At 38.9% G+C, this 17,761-nt stretch overlaps 1 protein-coding gene across 2 annotated transcripts; it reads right to left on the bottom strand.

Moving 5' to 3' along the window:
* Positions 1–693: 693 nt before the first annotated feature.
* Positions 694–15,823, bottom strand: LOC131253534 (uncharacterized). Of its 2 annotated transcripts, none has more exons than XM_058254565.1 (6): positions 15,693–15,823; positions 10,479–10,577; positions 6,582–6,778; positions 2,943–3,140; positions 2,597–2,656; positions 694–1,064 (listed from the first exon to the last, which is right to left on the bottom strand). In XM_058254565.1, the coding sequence occupies exons 2-6, from the start codon at positions 10,570–10,572 to the stop codon at positions 891–893; spliced, it is 723 nt and encodes a 240-aa protein (XP_058110548.1). In that variant the 5' UTR covers positions 10,573–10,577; positions 15,693–15,823; the 3' UTR covers positions 694–890. The 2 variants fall into 2 exon arrangements, with proteins under 2 accessions (XP_058110548.1, XP_058110549.1); XM_058254566.1 differs by lacking the exon at positions 15,693–15,823 and adding an exon at positions 15,612–15,655.
* Positions 15,824–17,761: the final 1,938 nt, after the last annotated feature.

The following is a 17,761-nucleotide window of genomic DNA, read 5'->3' as shown; positions in this document are numbered from 1 at the left end:
GGTAGACTCAAGGAGTTCCAACGCCCGTCAAGGGTTCGAGTATCCATAGGTGGTGAATTTCCACTAGCGTAAGTGTATGTGTGTGTTATTAAAAAAAAAAAAACCCAAAATTTAGACATGATTCAGGTGGGCCATATGAAAAGAAATTGTTTGGTGGGAAATCATTGCCCTCTACACTGCTTCCAATCACATGGTTCACCTGAATCACTTATTGGGATGGATTTTATATAAACATCACGGCAGGGCCCTCCCAAGTAGCTGACTCATTTGCTCGCACCCACTCAACCAGGGGTTAAATAAATGTAATGAAAAGGTAGTGGAATGAATATGATATTACATAACTTTTTGAAAAAGGAACCGAACTGTAAATTCCATACTAATTAGGTAGTTTCCTATAAAATTCCCCCCTTTGTCTCAGGTTTGTTTTTCCTAGGAATTATCCAATGATCTGCCATTAGATGTCTATCATACTCCGGCATAGATTTTGTCCCCACAGAAGAGATTTTTTTGGGAATGATCTAGGCCTCAGTTGCCAAACAATGGGCCCCACTTGTCAAAAACTAAAAAACTGCAAATAATTGGCAAAAGCAGAGATGATCCGGACCGTCCCCTCGCCACAATCCTTACCCAAACACGTGCCCCCAGGATGGATATACATGGATAAAACAGGCCCACCCCAAATCAAGCTGTATATACTGGTCCAGATGATCAAATAAAATGCACAACCTAATCATCCAATCACAAACTGTCCCTTTGAGCAAATGTTACAAGCCCCCATAGATCACAACCATATGAACATGTACCTTCTTTGATTTTTATACTACTACACATTTGGGGGAGGATAAGAGAATAGTGACAGTAATAAGTGTATTTAAAAACTGCTTAAACTTTCAGCTATTTTCACTGCTGACCACCATTTCAATCAACGGCATTTCCGCCATGGTTGCTTCTTCGTGGCTGGACTTCTTGCAGACATGGATGGCAACACAGACATCTCGGTCCTCCAAGAACTGTTCTGCGTTGATCAGGATCAGCGGGCCATACTCGAAAACCAACTTCTTACACTGCCAAGGAATTTGCAGGAAAAAGAAAAAGACAGAACTGCCATCAGATGGCTAAAACTAGGGACTAATCCGCTTGATTCTATGGCTTTGATGATGCATTCATGTGTGTCGTTAGCTAGCATACACGCTAGCTTTTAAGCAGTCAGATTGCCGTTGAAGTGTGATTTTGATGTGCGATGTTGCAGTTAACCAAGGACATTGGCGCGTGGCCTCAGAATCTCCAAATCACAATTTTCGTGCAATCTAATGATTTGAATGGTGCCCATGAGTTAGCATGTATACATCTTAGCTTTTAAACCATTCATATCACACTTAAAAGTGCCAATCCAACCTGCCACGTAGCATTCAACCAAGAAAATTAGCACGTGCTATGGTAGGGTCGCACTTTAATTATAATCGAATGGTGTAAAAGCAAGGGTGTGTTTGTACAGGTCCAGCTCCATGGCTCAATGGTAGATAGACTCTGTTTCAACATTGAGACATGGGATCGAGTGCCCATGTGGGGTAGGTGGGTGTGTGAGTGCATGGGGTGTGGGTGGGTGTGTAAAAAAAAGGTGTGTTTGAACAGGAACTATTGGGTCCCATCCCTCGCATGAAGTCCATCAGATCAATGGTTTGGATTACTGAACTACAGCCACCCCAGTTTCACAGCATGGGTGCATCAGGACTATTCACATCCCAAAGCACTGTACCCGATAATTCCTCATCTACACATTCTCAGCAAAATGGCAGACTTCCTTCGGTTTTGTTACAATAAGCTGTAATAAGATGCCCCTGTTAGGGGTTCGATTCGAACCTCATATCTGGTTCCCATAATGCAAGGCATTTTTTTGTTTGGTTCAACTGTTCATGTGGGTCCCATCAATTGGTGATCCACACCATTCATCTAGTTGCCCACTAAATGGTCCATGCCACAACACTCTCCTCCATCAGAGAACATTGTCTGATTGGTGGCATGCAAATCAATGTTCTAGACACCAGTCCACATACACTGGGAATAATATCCACTGATCTTATGGCCGAGCTTCAACAATGGAGGAGATCTCGCAACATGGTGCACTAGTGACACAGCCCACCAGACAAGTGGTCTGGATCAGCGAAAGTTGGACCCAAGTAGAGGTGTGCTAATCACACATGCATAAGGTTGCCCATCTGCATGCCACCACATTTTCCGATGTGGCACACATGTGAAAACAAAGCCATCCAGCAGGTGGGACCAATCATGTTGATTCCCTTGCCCCAAAATCGGATAGTCCACTGATCAGGTGGGCCGCTGTTTATAAATCAAATGAACACTATAGAGAATTTGGCCCAGTTCTCCCAAGTCATTGAGTTGTTTCTAACATCGTGGACCACGTGACGAGTAGACCAGCCTGATTTTCAGGCATGGTAACTGCACAACGGGACCCACCTGATGGATGGCTTGGATCTCAGCCTGATACCCACGTGTGGAATTAGTAAACCCCCGCGTAATCATCCCTACAAGCTTTAAAGGGTTTCTACAATCTTCAAATAGCTCTTGAAGTGCTTACCTCCTTCACATAGCTCTCCACCTTACCACATGCCTTGAGAAGCAGCTCGATTATCTCTAGCTGGACATATCGCAACACAGACAGTCAGGTGTCCCGCCAGCAGTAAGAAATGCAGATATAATCAGAGAACTGTGGCCACACACTTTCAAATGCTTGACCCAGCGTCGGGATATCTTTTGAAACTTAGTGAAGTAATAGATAGTAAGAGAAAAGGAATATCTGTAATTGTGAGGACCATATACATTTCTAGATAATTTCACTTATGAATTCTCGTCTAATGGGATTTGATTTACCACAAGAACCTGGTCATCAAATGCATTCACAGCAGAGAGAATAGTAAGCTTACCTGAGTATCAGGATCTTTCAGCTTCATTAGAACTTCGGCTACAGCGTTATGGCAGACAGTGCAGCTATCTTGAAACTGTTGTGGAAGAAAGACTGCCATGTCCTCACAAAGATTGACCTTTTTGCAGAAATTCTCTGGTTGTATCGTGGCAATCTCTGAGAAGAAAAGAGGGGCATAATAGTCCACCAATGTGACGCACTGTAGAAACAATCGTCAAGGAAAAGGGGTGATAAGAGAGTAACATGGAAGTTACAAGATGAACATAAACAACAGAAGGAAACCCACTTGATCTCGTGGGTCCTACTGCGGATGCACAAGTGCAGCCCACAGTTCAGCAATCCAGATAATTGATTTCATGGGTCCCACCGTAGATGCACCATGACCCAAGAAGATCCAAGCCATCCAATCTTAGGATTTATTTTTCAGTTGAATGTGGACCTGCATTTCTTTTCTTAACCATCTATTTTCACTTGGAGCATTGGACATGGTTCATCAGCTCTGGAATCCATTGGAAAAAACAATCTGGATTAAATGAGGACTCCTGAGGTTGAAGACTATATAATATACGATCCCCGCTTTGCATGGTATGTTTGTGTTTTTGGTTCTAACAAGCGTGGCCCATGTTTCGTTGATCCCATTGGCCCTAACTGGGATGGACAACGCCAGCCCAAAAAAGTTCCCAGCTCGGAAGATCTGTTCCCCCAAACTTGTGACTTTCTTCAGTTGAAAGTGGGCCACTGCCACATTTCTCTTCCTAACCATCTATTTGTAGGCCACAAAACACGGGGTTAGGATTGTCCTATCAAGGAGAGTTTTTTGGAGCATAGCCCATCCATACACTGGGGCCAAACAGACAAATGGTATGGATTATTAAACCCATGGGCCCCACTTGTTAGAAATTAAAAATGCAAAAATACTGTGAGAAGACTCAGGTCGAGGATCCTATACATCCTCTTCCTCTAATCCCCATGGCCAGCTCAGTGACAGTTGCAGTTTCAAGTATTGTTATTACATCAATCTAGAATGAGCATCATCCAAGCTAACAAGGCATCAATTGATCTATAATTTTAACAAATACAGACATGGGGAACACTGTAATGTGTGAAAGAATCCAAAATGCTATAGAGTTCAAATCATAAAGCATTCCTTTTTGGGGGGCGCTCGAGTGGTACAGTCAGCGTATGCCAAATCGGTTACGTATCGGCCGTATCGGCCGATACGTAACGGTGACGGTGCGAACCGTTACCCGTTTCGGGGCCGAAACGGCCGATTCGATTTTTTGTACCCGTATCGGCCGATATGGGACCGATACGGGCGTAACGGGCCGTTACGGGCCCGAAACGGTAACTTTTTTTTTAGCTCTGTTTTTGCTGTTTTTTTGAAACCTCTTGCTTCCAAACTGTTTCTAAGTCCTTCTACTACTAATTTCGACCAACCTTAGCTAGGTATTTGATAGAAAAACACATTATATTATAGATTTTTGAATCAAAGCTCGGTGGGCCATTTTTCAGAAATTCATCAAAAATAGGTATTTATACTTTTTTAATATATTTTGCTGTTTTAATCATGTCATATGATGTGTGAATCATAGTAGAACATGTTAATGTGCATTTTACAAATTTGGGGTGCCATTTAATAATTTTTTAATATTTTTTTCTATTTACGCATGAATTTTGGTCCCTTTTTTAAAATTCGAATATTCAGTTTTTAATGGTTGTTTTGCTGTTTTAATCATGCCATTTGATGTATTAATCATAGTAGAACATGTTAATGTGCATTTTACAGATTTGGGGTGCCATTTTATATTTTTTTAATATTTTTTTCTATTTACGCATTTATTTTGGCCCTTTTTTAGAAAATTCGAAAAACCATTTTTAAATTATTCTTTTGCTGTTTTAATGATGTCATATGATGTGTTAATCAAGGTAGAACATGTTAATCTGCATTTTACAGATTTGGGGTTCCATTTTATATATTTTATATATTTTTTTCTATTTACGCATTTATTTTGGCCCTTTTTTTGAAAATTTGAAAAATCATTTTTTAATGATTCTTTTGCTGTTTTAATGATGCCATATGATGTGTTAATCATAGTAGAACATGTTAATATGCATTTTACAGATTTGGGGTGCCATTTTATATTTTTTTAAATTTTTTTCTATTTACGCATTTATTTCGGCCCTTTTTTTGAAAATTCGAAAAATCATTTTTAATGATTCTTTTGCTGTTTTAATGAGTCCATATTAGTTGTAAATCATAGTGGAACATTTTAATGTGAATTTTAAATATTTGGGTTGCAATTTTATATTTTATTTTATTTTTTTCTATTTACGCATTTATTTCGGCCCTTTTTTTGAAAATTCGAAAAATCATTTTTTAATGATTCTTTTGCTGTTTTAATGATGCCATATGATGTGTTAATCATAGTAGAACATGTTAATGTGCATTTTACATATTTGGGGTGCCATTTTATATTTTTTTCTATTTACGCATGAATTTTGGCCCTAAAAATAATTGCAAACACCTAAATGTAAGATATTTTCATATTACATTCATTCTAATATATCTATCATTGATAGTAGATAGTTAGAAAATTAAATATATGAATTTTGTAGTCAAATTCAGGTTATCTGGTTCATAAATTCATCAGACAGTCTGATACAACTTCTCACCAAAGAGTGGACCATTACACCACCATAAACATGTTCCAATTTATAAATGAATGCATATTTGGAATGCTTAGAATATTCCGGATTTAATCCATATTTTTTCATATTTTTTTGGCAAAAAAAATAATTTTGCGCCGTTACGGGTCGTTACGCCCCCGTATCCGTATCGGTTTCGGAGGGCACCGTTACGCCAACCGATACCGATACGGGACACCTTGGGTAGGACATTGCTTCTAAATTTACAGGGGTACCAGGCAGATGTGGGGCCCATGTGATGTATGAAGGCCATCCAATATGTCCATCATATGCCTCACCTCATATTGCTTCCAGTTGCAAAAATCACCCTGATCTAACACTTGAGTGGACCACAACATGGAACAATGTGAGCAGGGACATCTGTCCTTGATTTATACAGGGACCGCCTGAATTTAGAAAGAGCCTGATTTTTGGCCTGCCCTTTCATCCCAACCAGGTAAAGGGTCTGAATGGCATAGATTTCATATATACAACATGGTGAGCCCTCCACCCAAATCAAGGGTGGATGTTCCCTCCCAACTTGTTTGTTGTAATGTGGCCCACCAGATAAATGCATCTGACTGATTTTAGGGCCCTGGGTGTACAATGCGATGATGCATCTGATGTATGGGTTGGATTTTATTCACGCATCATGTGGGACCAACATCTGTCTGATGCCACCCTAGCTTACGGGCATGCCCCTTCTTTTGCTTTTCCTTTTATATATATATTGAAAGAAAGTTCTAACAGAATTGACATTCAAGATGCAAAAGATTTACTACCCACGAAGAGAATCCATAGCTTGCTACTCTGTCATTTCAGGTAGCTTGTAGATTCATTCAACACACACACACACACAAACATTTACTAGGTGGAAATTATCATAGTTGTTTGAAAGGAAAAAAGAAGAAGAAGAAGGAATTTTCATGTCGCCAAATGGTATGTGGGGGAGTACCTGCTGGTGCAAAGAATGCAACTTAGAACAGGCTAGGTGAAGGCCATTGATGATCTCTGTTTGGGTCTTGTTTTCATTGAGATATTCTACTGCCTGGGAAGTGAACTGCTCACATAATGTGCACAATTTTTCATTCTTTGCTAAAGGTCCAGGTATTTTACTTTCGGTATTCAGGTCCTCGTAGTTAATCTGCACAACTAGAAGCATGAAGCATAGATCATCGATTTAATTCCAGCAGTATTTCAATGGGAAAGCAATTAGGACAGCCTGTATTTTAATTTGCCAAATAATTAGGATGAACACACATAGGCCCTGTTTGGGATAAAGGAAATGAGAATATGAATTTGCATTGGATTTGAATTTGACAAATTCCAAAGCCAACTGTTTGGGAATCAAGCACCAAATCCACGAATTTGGGAGCACTTATTGCAATGAAGTAGCTTTTATTATTTTGTGGATTTGCAAAATTCCCCAATTAAAAACAAACAGTGGGAATCTGAAATACGTGGATTTCACAAATCCTTGCCCCAAAACCCTCACCCTAAACAGCCCTACGGGGAAATCTAATCTGAGGGCAGAGTGGGAATTCCTATATTTGGAACGATGCACTCAAATTGGACATTTAGCAAGATGGGCATGATCCAGACTGCTCGTCAGGTGGGTCCCACTGTGGATGGACCACTGCTCACAAAACTCACTGATTAGACGATCCCACTCATTTGATTAGTGGGCCTTTTCCTGTTCAATGATGACTGTAGAGAACATTCTTTTCCAACATTCATTGCTCAGATAATTAAAAATCGTCAGTTGGTGAGATTTCTCCACCATGTTTGATCGTAAGACCTGCCCAATGAACAGTCAAGATCATAGAATGTTGTGCCCAACGTGCAGTTATTTTTGCAAGCTGACAATAAGGAGCACAGATGCATCATGCGTCAAATCTACTCATCTGATCAAAGGAAAACCTGATATAGTTCACTCCAAGCATCTTGTTACTTAAAACATGAATAGAAATGAAGTTACTAAACAAGAAAGGTGTCTCCTAAATAGCCAACATGTACAGCAGTTGGATCCAATTCTATAATCACACAAGATGAAGTTGTTTAAAATAAGAGGCATCTGCCAAATAATCAATTACCTATAATTCCGTAAGAATATTCTGTGATGCAATTTTGTTTTAGATATCCTCTTCATTTAAGGGGGAAAAAAATCTAGAACCAATAATTACATGGAGTGCTTTGGAGCCCATTTGGATGTACCTTCCGTAGGGGGTGTCTGAGGCCTACTGCTGTTTTCATCCAAATGGGAGCTGATGGTGTGCGTTTGGATGCACTTTTCAACCCCCATCTAATCTTCCGCTTGACAAAAATAGGTGCTAAAATGCTGACTTGCTGAGTTGACCAAAAAAGCAAGCTTAAAACCCCTTTTTTCCTAAACTCCCCTTTAAGCTCTTATTGCACACGAATGCATCGACTCCAGATTTAGACAAAGGAAGAGTGGTTTGGTGTGCAAGCTTGATATTCACAAGACTCACGATCATGTAGAATGTGATTTCTTAGACTACATGCTAGACGGGATGGGGTGTGGTTAGAAGTGGAGATGTTGGATGCGGTCATGTGTTCAATTTGCCTCCTTTTCCATTTTGGTGAATGGCTTGCCAAAAGGATTTTTCAAGGCTTCAAGAGGTCTTAAACAAGGAGACCCCCCTCTCCCTATGTGTCCGTGGTGGTCAGCGAGGCATTCAGTAGAATGCTCGTTAGGGGAGAGGAGCAAAGTATGGTTAGTGGCTTTCTAGTTGCTGATAGGGGCCCTAAAATTAGTCATCTCCTGTATGTGAATGATACGATTCTGTTTTGTAATGCAGATGAGATTGCTGTGGATAGCTTGCAGTAAATTATAGTTTGCTTTGAATGGGTCTCCAGGCTTGAGGTTAACGTGGCAAAAAGCGAAATGTTGGAAATTCATGTTTCTAAGCAAGATTTGGAGCGGTTTGCAACTGTGATGGGGTGTAAGATTGGTTCTTTTCCAACCTCGTATCTTGGGTTGCCCCTTTGCATTGGAAAGCCCGCTCTCCATCTTTGGGATAAGGTCATAGAAAGAATCGAAAGAAAGCTAGCTGGCTAGAAATGCAGATATATGTCACTGGGAGGGAGACTGACTTTCATCAATTTGGAGCTTTCAAATAGGCCGGTGTATTTCTTGTCCCTTTTTAAATGCCTGAGCTCAGTGCTTAAAAGACTAGATAAGATGAGGAGAGACTTCTTGTGGAAAGGGGCGTAGGATGGTCGGATGTTCCATCTTCTTAATTGGAATGAGGTTTGCAAACCAAAATTTGAAGGAGGGACATGGCTTTAGGACTCATGAACACCGCTCTTCTCAGTAAATGGCATTGGAGGTTCGGTTCCGAGTCAGGAGGTCTTTGGAGGGAGGTCATTGCTAGTAAGTATGGTATTCAAGATGGTGGATGGTTTACTAAACGGTCCTCTCTTTATCGTGCATCAAGCATTTGGAAAGCTATAGGGTCTTCGGAACACTTGAGAAGGTATGTCCTTTGCTTTGGGTAACGAGGGCTATATTCGTTTCTAGGTGGATGTGTGGTGTGGAGATAGAGCACTTCAAGATTCTTGTCCCGAGTCTAGCAAATCTAGCCCCTTATCACTTTATCCTAGCCTCACAATGCTACTCCTCTACTAGTGGAGTTAAGAGGTGATGCCCTCCTTTCTGTGGGAGTTTTTCTGATGATAAAGCCACAAAGTTTATTCATTTGTCAAATCACCTCAAGAATGAGATGCAATCACTGGGGGAGGAGGATTCTGACTTGGAAATGGCGCAAATCTGGGAGTTTCACCGTAGTGACTTTCTTCCGGTTCATGTCTCGTACCGCTAGCTTTCAAGGTCCCACCCACCCCTTATTTCATTGGCATTATGGGGCTACTCCTCGCAGCTTTTGTTTGGTTAGTTGGTCGTAAGAGGATCATCACTAGGGCTGTCAATGGGTTGGGCCAGGGGTAGGTCTCGACTCAGATTTCTGGGCTGTCCGGCCAGCCCTATTCAAAATTCTGTTTTTTCAGGCCCGAGCCCGGCCCATTGACACCCTTAATCCTTACAATCGATAACCTTCAACAGAGATCCCTAGTTCTTCTGAATATTTGCTTAATGTGCATGAAAGACGCAGAGACTATTAAAAACTCATTCATCCACTGTGACTTTGCTCGGGAACTGTGGGACTTCTTTCTTGCTGAATCTAAGGTGGCTTGGGATATGCCGAAGTTGGTGTAGGATCTTTGGGCTTGGCATGGAGGAAAAAGTGGGAAGGCGAAAAAAGTCATGTGGAGGCTGCTACAGCAGTTTTCTAGGTGATTTGGAAAGAAAGGAACGTGGGGTGATTAGCATAGTTCTGGAGCTTGTTAAGGGATAGGCCCCTAATGCTATAGCAGCTGATGCTGCTGCTTTTTCTGTAGTTTAGATCTGTTTTGTGTTGTATTCTTTTCCTGTCTTTCGACAGGCTTCTTAATAATTTTTTGTTCTCTCTCCAAAAAAAGGAAAAACTGCGTCCAAAGACTCCAAACAGGCCCTTGGCACGCTTGAATAAGAAAAAGGAATTTGGTTTATCTGATATTCCCAAACAGAATTGGGAACCATGTAAAGGGGCACTCTATACCATTTCACTTCCCTTCATCTCCCACTCAAATAAAATGGATCAGCAATCCTATCTGATTCGATCAGTGGTTGTCCACAGCCAAAGAGGCCCTTATATTGTTACTAGAAACAAGAAGGAAATATATACTAATTACATTTAACTTCTAGACCACAATCACAAAAATCTTGGCAAAGGGATCAGAAGAAACTATCTTATAAAAAGTAAACCATCAGTAGAATAAAAGTCTTGAAACTTACCCGAAGAATCAGAGATCACCAAACTTCTAGCATCTGTATACATGCAGCCGATGCCCAGCACAAGAAGAAACAAAAGCCCCACTCTCACACCCATAATGCCTGCAATGAAGATTCACTAATAAGCAACATAACAATTGTGGAATTGCTTAGTTAAGCTAACAATGACGGTTCTGCATGTATTTGTCTGTATGCATCTTCTTTCGCATTGCAGACCTATATGAATTGTCTATTAAAATGCAATGTGATTTGAGCTACCACTGATAACTATAAATGCATAGACAAAAGGTTAGATCAATATGAAAAGAAAACTTCAATGCCACTCATGGTCAAGGTATTCAATAATGGCAATGGTGGCCATAATGCCACCAATGTTACCATTACGATACAGGCCATAATGGCCATTATGCCATTTTTTTTCGGAAGAAGAAAAAAAAAACCCCATGTATCAGCCCTATAATGAGGAATGATTCCCACCATTACCATAACGTAATGGCTGTTATGTAACCGTATTTGAATACCCTGGTCATGGTTTTAATAACTGGGATGAGTCTGATGCGACCCATCCAAGTCAATTCAGAATCTGTTCAAGTTGATCTGGTTTGATACCCAGAGTCTCTGCCAGCCTGGATGAGTTGGACCAGTTCAGCCCCAACTCGGGTGAATTGTGGCTCGACCGAGGGCCAAATGAGTCAGGTCAAGTCACCGAGTTTTACTTATGGTTTTATGAACCAGAGAACTCAAATGGACTCAAAACTAAGTCAAGTTGAGTCAAGTACGGGTTAACTATTGAATATCTAGACTAGATAGTGTTTAATTTTAATTGGTTGGGTCTTAGTGAGTCAAGTTGAGAGGAGTTAAGTCAGTCGAGCCTTGACCAAGTAGTCCAGGTCTTTATCGATTGAACAAGTCAAGTTTTTTCTTGATTCTTGGTGAAATATGATCGAGTCAAGTCCCTATTTTACACATAGCAAGTAACTGAAATCTGAACTGCTCAATTAGTGGGACCCATTGTAGATGGATTATAACCCAAAATAATATTCTAGAAGTATGTGCTAATTCCCAACTTGACTGGCCAAGATCTAATGAATGCTCAAACCGAAAAGCAGTCAAAGGTCCTAATTCAACAAACCAATGTCCATTAATCAAACATCAGGATTTTTTTTTTAGTCAATCTGCGCTTCATGATATGACCAATCTAAGGTGGCCTGCAATTTTGGTAGTACAAAATCCAGCACCATTGTTGTGGTAATAACTGCATCCATCATTCCCCATATGTATGCTCGTCTATCTGTATAAATATGTATGAGTGTTAATATGGACGTGCATATGTATGTATTGTACATGCTATATGAGTTGCATTACCTCTATTATTTATAGCACGAGTAGCCCGAGGCAGACTTTCCTTGCAATTAGTTTTTTGAGAAATATAAACTTTGCAATTTGCATTATCAAAGGACATGAAAATGGTTTTAAACCAAAGATTGGGATATTTAGGTAATTTGCCAACCCCAATTAGTTGGTATAAGGCTTAGATGATGATGATCATGAGGTAATTTAGAATGAAACCAGCAATCCGTCGTCTATTAGATGCTCCCAATGCTTTATAACAAGATAAACTTTGATAGTCAATCAAAGTATGGTGGCTGATATACATAGGCTCTAAGAAATTGGACACGTAGCATGGAATGTACTCAAACTAAACCATAAATAGGCCGTGATTTATATACATAATTTCTTGACTAATTGATGGATATTTAATGGGCAGTGAAGATGAAAGCTGTAATGGTGCAAAGTCAATATGTGGATGCTAATTAATCAGAGGCTAGAATTGTCAAATGAATCTGGATTTTGGATTATGATCTATCCGAGTCCTTGACTCGGATGGTTTGTTTGAGTTAAAATATGGCACGTGTACAATTTCATAGTGGCTGAGTATCAACCATCACTCTGCCCTAGTATCAATCACTCCCCACAATTTACAACTGCTCCACCCCTCTTCCCCTGTGTCTTGAAAACCGCTACCTCTCTCCCCACATGCCTTGTGTGCCTCATCGACTGGTAAGATATAATATCAAGGTCAAAAAGATCTAACTAGCAATCTTAGAGAGAGAGAGAGAGAGAGAGAGAGAGAGATCTAACTAGCAATATTTCACTCCAACCACATATAATTTCATCTTGCTGAACTTCACTCCTACCTGTCTGTGTAGGGATGCAAATCAGGTGGGTTGAGGGTCAACTTGAGCTTGAGCTGACCTCAAGAGGACCCAACCCAACTTGAATTCCAACCTGGGGTGCCCAACCCGAATTCCTCTATATTCAATCCTAGACTGACCCAACCCCACCCAAATACATGTGACTATTCCCAACCTGATCTGAACTGACCTGAATTTGCTCAAACCGAATCCAAACCAATTTAAAATTGGTCTGGAATATTCCAACCCTAACCCAAGGACTGTAGCAACCTGACCCTAACTCAGGTTGTGCCAGTCAACTTGAACCCAAGTTGCAGCCATATGTCTATGCACGTATGTGGGAGTACACACATACGTATGTATGTGCATGCTATATGAACTGAAAGATAAGGCGTTGACATCATATCGAACTGGTGATATATCAGCAACGACATATGACTCGACTGCGCTGAATTTCCTATTACAATTATTTCTTTTCAGAGACAACAGAAAATTTTATTAAAAACAGCCACAACAAGTAAGCGCAAAGAGTTACGGGCCCGTAACGGTAACTTTTTTTTTTTTCATTTTTAGCTCATTTTTTGCTGTTTTTTTTAAACCTCTTGCTTCCAAACTGTTTTTCACTCCTTCTACTACTAATTTCGACCAACCTTAGCTAGGTATTTGAGATAAAAACACATTATATCACAGATTTTTTTGAATCAAAGCTCGGTGGGCCATTTTTCAGAAATTCGTCAAAAATAGGTATTTATACTTTTTTAATATGTTTTGCTGTTTTAATCATGTCATATGATGTGTTAATCATAATAGAACATGTTAATGTACATTTTACAGATTTGGGGTGCCATTTAATAATTTTTTAATATTTTTTCTATTTACGCATGAATTTTGGCCCCTTTTTTAAAATTCGAAAAATCAAATTTTAATGGTTGTTTTGCTGTTTTAATCATGCCATTTGATGTGTTAATCATAGTAGAACATGTTAATGTGCATTTTACAGATTTGGGGTGCCATTTTATATTTTTTAATATTTTTTCTATTTACGCATTTATTTTGGCCCTTTTTTTGAAAATTCGAAAAATCATTTTTTAATGATTCTTTTGCTGTTTTAATGACATCATATGATGTGTTAATCATAGTAGAACATGTTAATGTGCATTTTACAGATTTGGGGTGCCATTTTATATATTTTTTATATTTTTTTCTATTTACGCATTTATTTTGGCCCTTTTTTTGAAAATTCGAAAAATCATTTTTAATGATTCTTTTGCTGTTTTAATGATGCCATATGATGTGTTAATCATAGTAGAACATGTTAATATGCATTTTACAGATTTGGGGTGCCATTTTATATTTTTTTTATATTTTTTTCTATTTACGCATTTATTTCGGCCCTTTTTTTGAAAATTCGAAAAATCATTTTTTAATGATTCTTTTGCTGTTTTAATGATGTCATATGATGTGTTAATCATAGTAGAACATGTTAATGTGCAATTTACATATTTGGGGTGCCATTTTATATTTTTTTATATTTATTTCTAATTACGCATTTATTTCGGCCATTTTTTAAAATTCGAAAAATCATTTTTTAATGATTCTTTTGCTGTTTTAATGATGTCATATGATGTGTTAATCATAGTAGAACATGTTAATGTGCATTTTACATATTTGGGGTGCCATTTTATATTTTTTTTATATATTTTTTTCTATTTACGCATGAATTTTGGCCCTAAAAAATAATTGCAAACACCTAATGTAAGATATTTTCATATTACATTCATTCTAATATATCTATCATTGATGGTAGATAATTAGAAAATTAAATATATGAATTCTGTAGTCAAATTCAAGTTATCTGGTTCATAAATTCATCAGATAGTCCGATACAACTTCTCACCAAAGAGTGGACCATTACACCACCAAAAACATGTTCCAGTTCATAAATGAATGCATATTTGGAATGCTTAGAATATTCCGGATTTAATCCATATTTTTTTGGCAAAAAAAAAAAAAATTTTGCGCCGTTACGAGCCGTTACGCCCCCGTATCGCCGTTGCGCCCCCTGCTATATGAACTGAAAGATAAGGCGTTGACATCATATGGAACTGGTGATATATCAGCAACGACATATGACTCGACCGCGCTGAATTTCCTATTAAAATTATTTCTTTTCAGAGATAACAGAAAATTTTATTAAAAACAGCCACAACAAGTAAGCGCAACGAGAATTTCCTATTGATCATATAAAATCATTGGAAAATGAAGCAATTAAAGAGAACTATATTATAAAACATCATCATCTAGGACTTATCCCAACTAATTGGAGTCAGCTAGATATTTCTATTTTGGAAATGGTTTTTTTCTTTTTTCAAATTTATGTTATGTTTCGTTGATTGGGCAATTGGGACTTTTCTAGTTTTAGATAATCAGTTGGCAGAGAAAAAAACAATAAACCGCATATGGATTATCTAAAAATAGACATATCCCAGTCGACAAAACAGAATCTAACTTAGATGAAAATTCATTTCCAAGAAATTCACATCTAATCAACAATCCACTGTTATCTAAAAACAGGAATCTCCCAATCCACGAAACATAATCTAATTTCAACGAATACCCATTTCCAAGCAATTCACATCTAATCAATAATCCAGGATTATCTGAAAATAGAAATCTCCCAATCAACAAAACAGAATATAATTTCGAAAAAAAAAACCAGCTCCAAACGATTCACATCTAATCAATAACCCAAACAGAAAAAAACCCAAATCCCAAAAAAAAATAAAAAAAAAATAAAATAAAATAAATAAAATCGAAGAGAACAGCAACAAATACAGTAGTTCAACGTTTCAGAAGCAGAAGGAGATTCAAACAGCTGTAAATCTAGAAATTCCAGTTTTTCAGGGGTCATGGCAAGATTATAAGGAAAGATTTCTTTAACTGAGTGAGATCGAAATTGCAACTGAATCTCGGAGAAGAGAACAGAAATTGCGAGGGGCAAAATGGGAAGAAAAGAAGATACCTGGAGGGGTATTTTGGGAAGGAGAGAAGAAGCGGACGTTGGCTTTCACTCCAACTCTCTTGTGCAGAGTACAGACGGCCGAATGATTTTTTCAGACACTAAATAAGATTTTCTAGGTGTGCTGCAGCGATTCGCGCGAGGGAGAGATTGAAGACGCGATTCGCGGCACACATGCCATAAGGTCACACGAAAACGAGATCAGAACCATTCGTTAGGTAATTCCCACTATGGAAATAGTTCAAAAAACAAAAAAAATACTCCATTGATCTGATTAGGTGGGACGCACTTGTAATTAAAATATGAACGATTGGGAAACCAATGTCTTAGATTAGAGGCTAGGTCCACTAAAAAGCTTTGTAAGTTAAGCATAACCTAAGAGGCTATGTGTGGGGCCCACGTTGATATCTACATGAAATCCAATCTTTCCATCCAGTGCATGCCCTCACGCTCTTCTTGGGTCTCAGGCCGATCCAAAACTCAGGTTGCCGTATGCGTATTAGCTACGGAACGTAGCAATAGCTAGACTCTCTGTGAAGTGACGTCACCACCTTCTGTGGGTCCCACCATGATGTATGTGTTGTATCCACACCGTCCATCCATCTGGAGAGATCATTTTAGGGCATGATACAAATACTAAACAAGATCCGAAGCTTGAGTGGACCCCACCACAGAAAACAGTGGGGATTAAACGCCTACCCTTAAAAAAATTCTTGAGGTTGATATTTTTGTTTTCGGTCGAGCTGATATTTTTGTTTTACCTATTTCATGTCTTTGTTAACTTATAAACAGGTTGTATCTCAAATAAACATCATGGTGGGCCCTAGGAATATTTCAACGGTGGACGTCATTGTCCCCACTGTTTTCCTTGGTGTGGTCAAGTTGAGCTTTGGATCTGTCTCATTCTTTGGATCATGGCCTAAAATGATCTCTAAAAATGGATGGACGGCGTGGATACAACACATACATCATGGTGGAGCCCACGTAAGGTGGTGACGTCACTTCAGTAGCGAAACTCGCTAAAGTCGCTACTGTCGGGTTGCTAATCCGCGTCATAGGTCGTCTAATCCGCGTCACAGGTTGTCTACAAGGCCTACACCAGTAGAGCCGGGAGCGGATTAGGTGTTACCTGGGTAACACCTTAGTGGGTGTTATCCTTATCGTGGGGACCACATTGATGATATTTGTTTATATCCACTCCGTCCATCCGTTTATTCAGACAATTTTAGATTTTATTGGAAAAAATTAAGCATATTCAAATCTCATGTGGACCACACTATAGGAAACTGTGTTGATTAAGTGCCTCACCATTAAAAATTCCAAATGGTCCATCGTAAGTTTTAATAAAGTTCATTTTCCATCCAAACTGTTAATAATGTAAATAGGACATGGATTAAGGTAAATATAAAGATAAGATTTATCCAAAACTTTTGTTCCCCACAATTGTTTTTTAATGGTTATTCATTACTGTTATAGTGGTGTGGTCCATTTGAGGTTTGGATCTTTTTAAGTTTTGGAATAACTCTAAAATGAGATGAAGAAATAGATGAACGGTATGGATAAAAAAAATATACATAAAGGTAGGCCTCACATGGTTAGCGTAACACTTAGCCGGGTAACAGCTATTCCCTCCAGTAGAATCATAGCTAAAACCTCTAGAATGCCACATTAGTTTTGGAATATTCTTTTTTTTTTTTTTTTTTTTTAATTATCGTTTTGTCCGTTAATTCTGGTAGATTGTCTTGTGAATGAATTAGATGGCATATACCAAACAAGCTTTTTAAGTGTGACCATCCTATCCCAACTGTTCCTTGTTGTATGGCCCACCTAAGTTTTTAATCAGCCTCAATATTTTCTCATTCAAACTATAACGTAAGAGGGTTCACACGATGGACGGTCTGGATGTCGTGTGCAGATAATGGAGGGCCCTACACAGAGTTGTAGGTTAACCTTAATCTACTAAGCTTTGTCGTGGTTCCGGACTCCTTATGATTGTTAGGTACCATTTTTTAACATGGAGGTGAATCTTCCACCGAAGCATACGCATAGCTGTGCAGAGATCCAGACCATCC

The sequence above is a fragment of the Magnolia sinica genome, chromosome 8 (assembly GCF_029962835.1).
Source record: "Magnolia sinica isolate HGM2019 chromosome 8, MsV1, whole genome shotgun sequence".
Classification (NCBI taxonomy): domain Eukaryota; kingdom Viridiplantae; phylum Streptophyta; class Magnoliopsida; order Magnoliales; family Magnoliaceae; genus Magnolia; species Magnolia sinica.
This window is presented reverse-complemented; position numbering and strand designations above follow the sequence as displayed.

Bases quoted from the DNA above. Each gene is read 5' to 3' on its own strand.
- LOC131253534 (XM_058254565.1), bottom strand. From the start codon at position 10,572: ATGGGTGTGAGAGTGGGGCTTTTGTTTCTTCTTGTGCTGGGCATCGGC. The intron at 2,657-2,942 runs GTAAGCTTACTA...CGATATGTCCAG, and splicing joins TGAAAGATCCTGATACTCAG to CTAGAGATAATCGAGCTGCT. The intron at 1,065-2,596 runs GTAAGCACTTCA...ATTCCTTGGCAG, and splicing joins TGGAGAGCTATGTGAAGGAG to TGTAAGAAGTTGGTTTTCGA.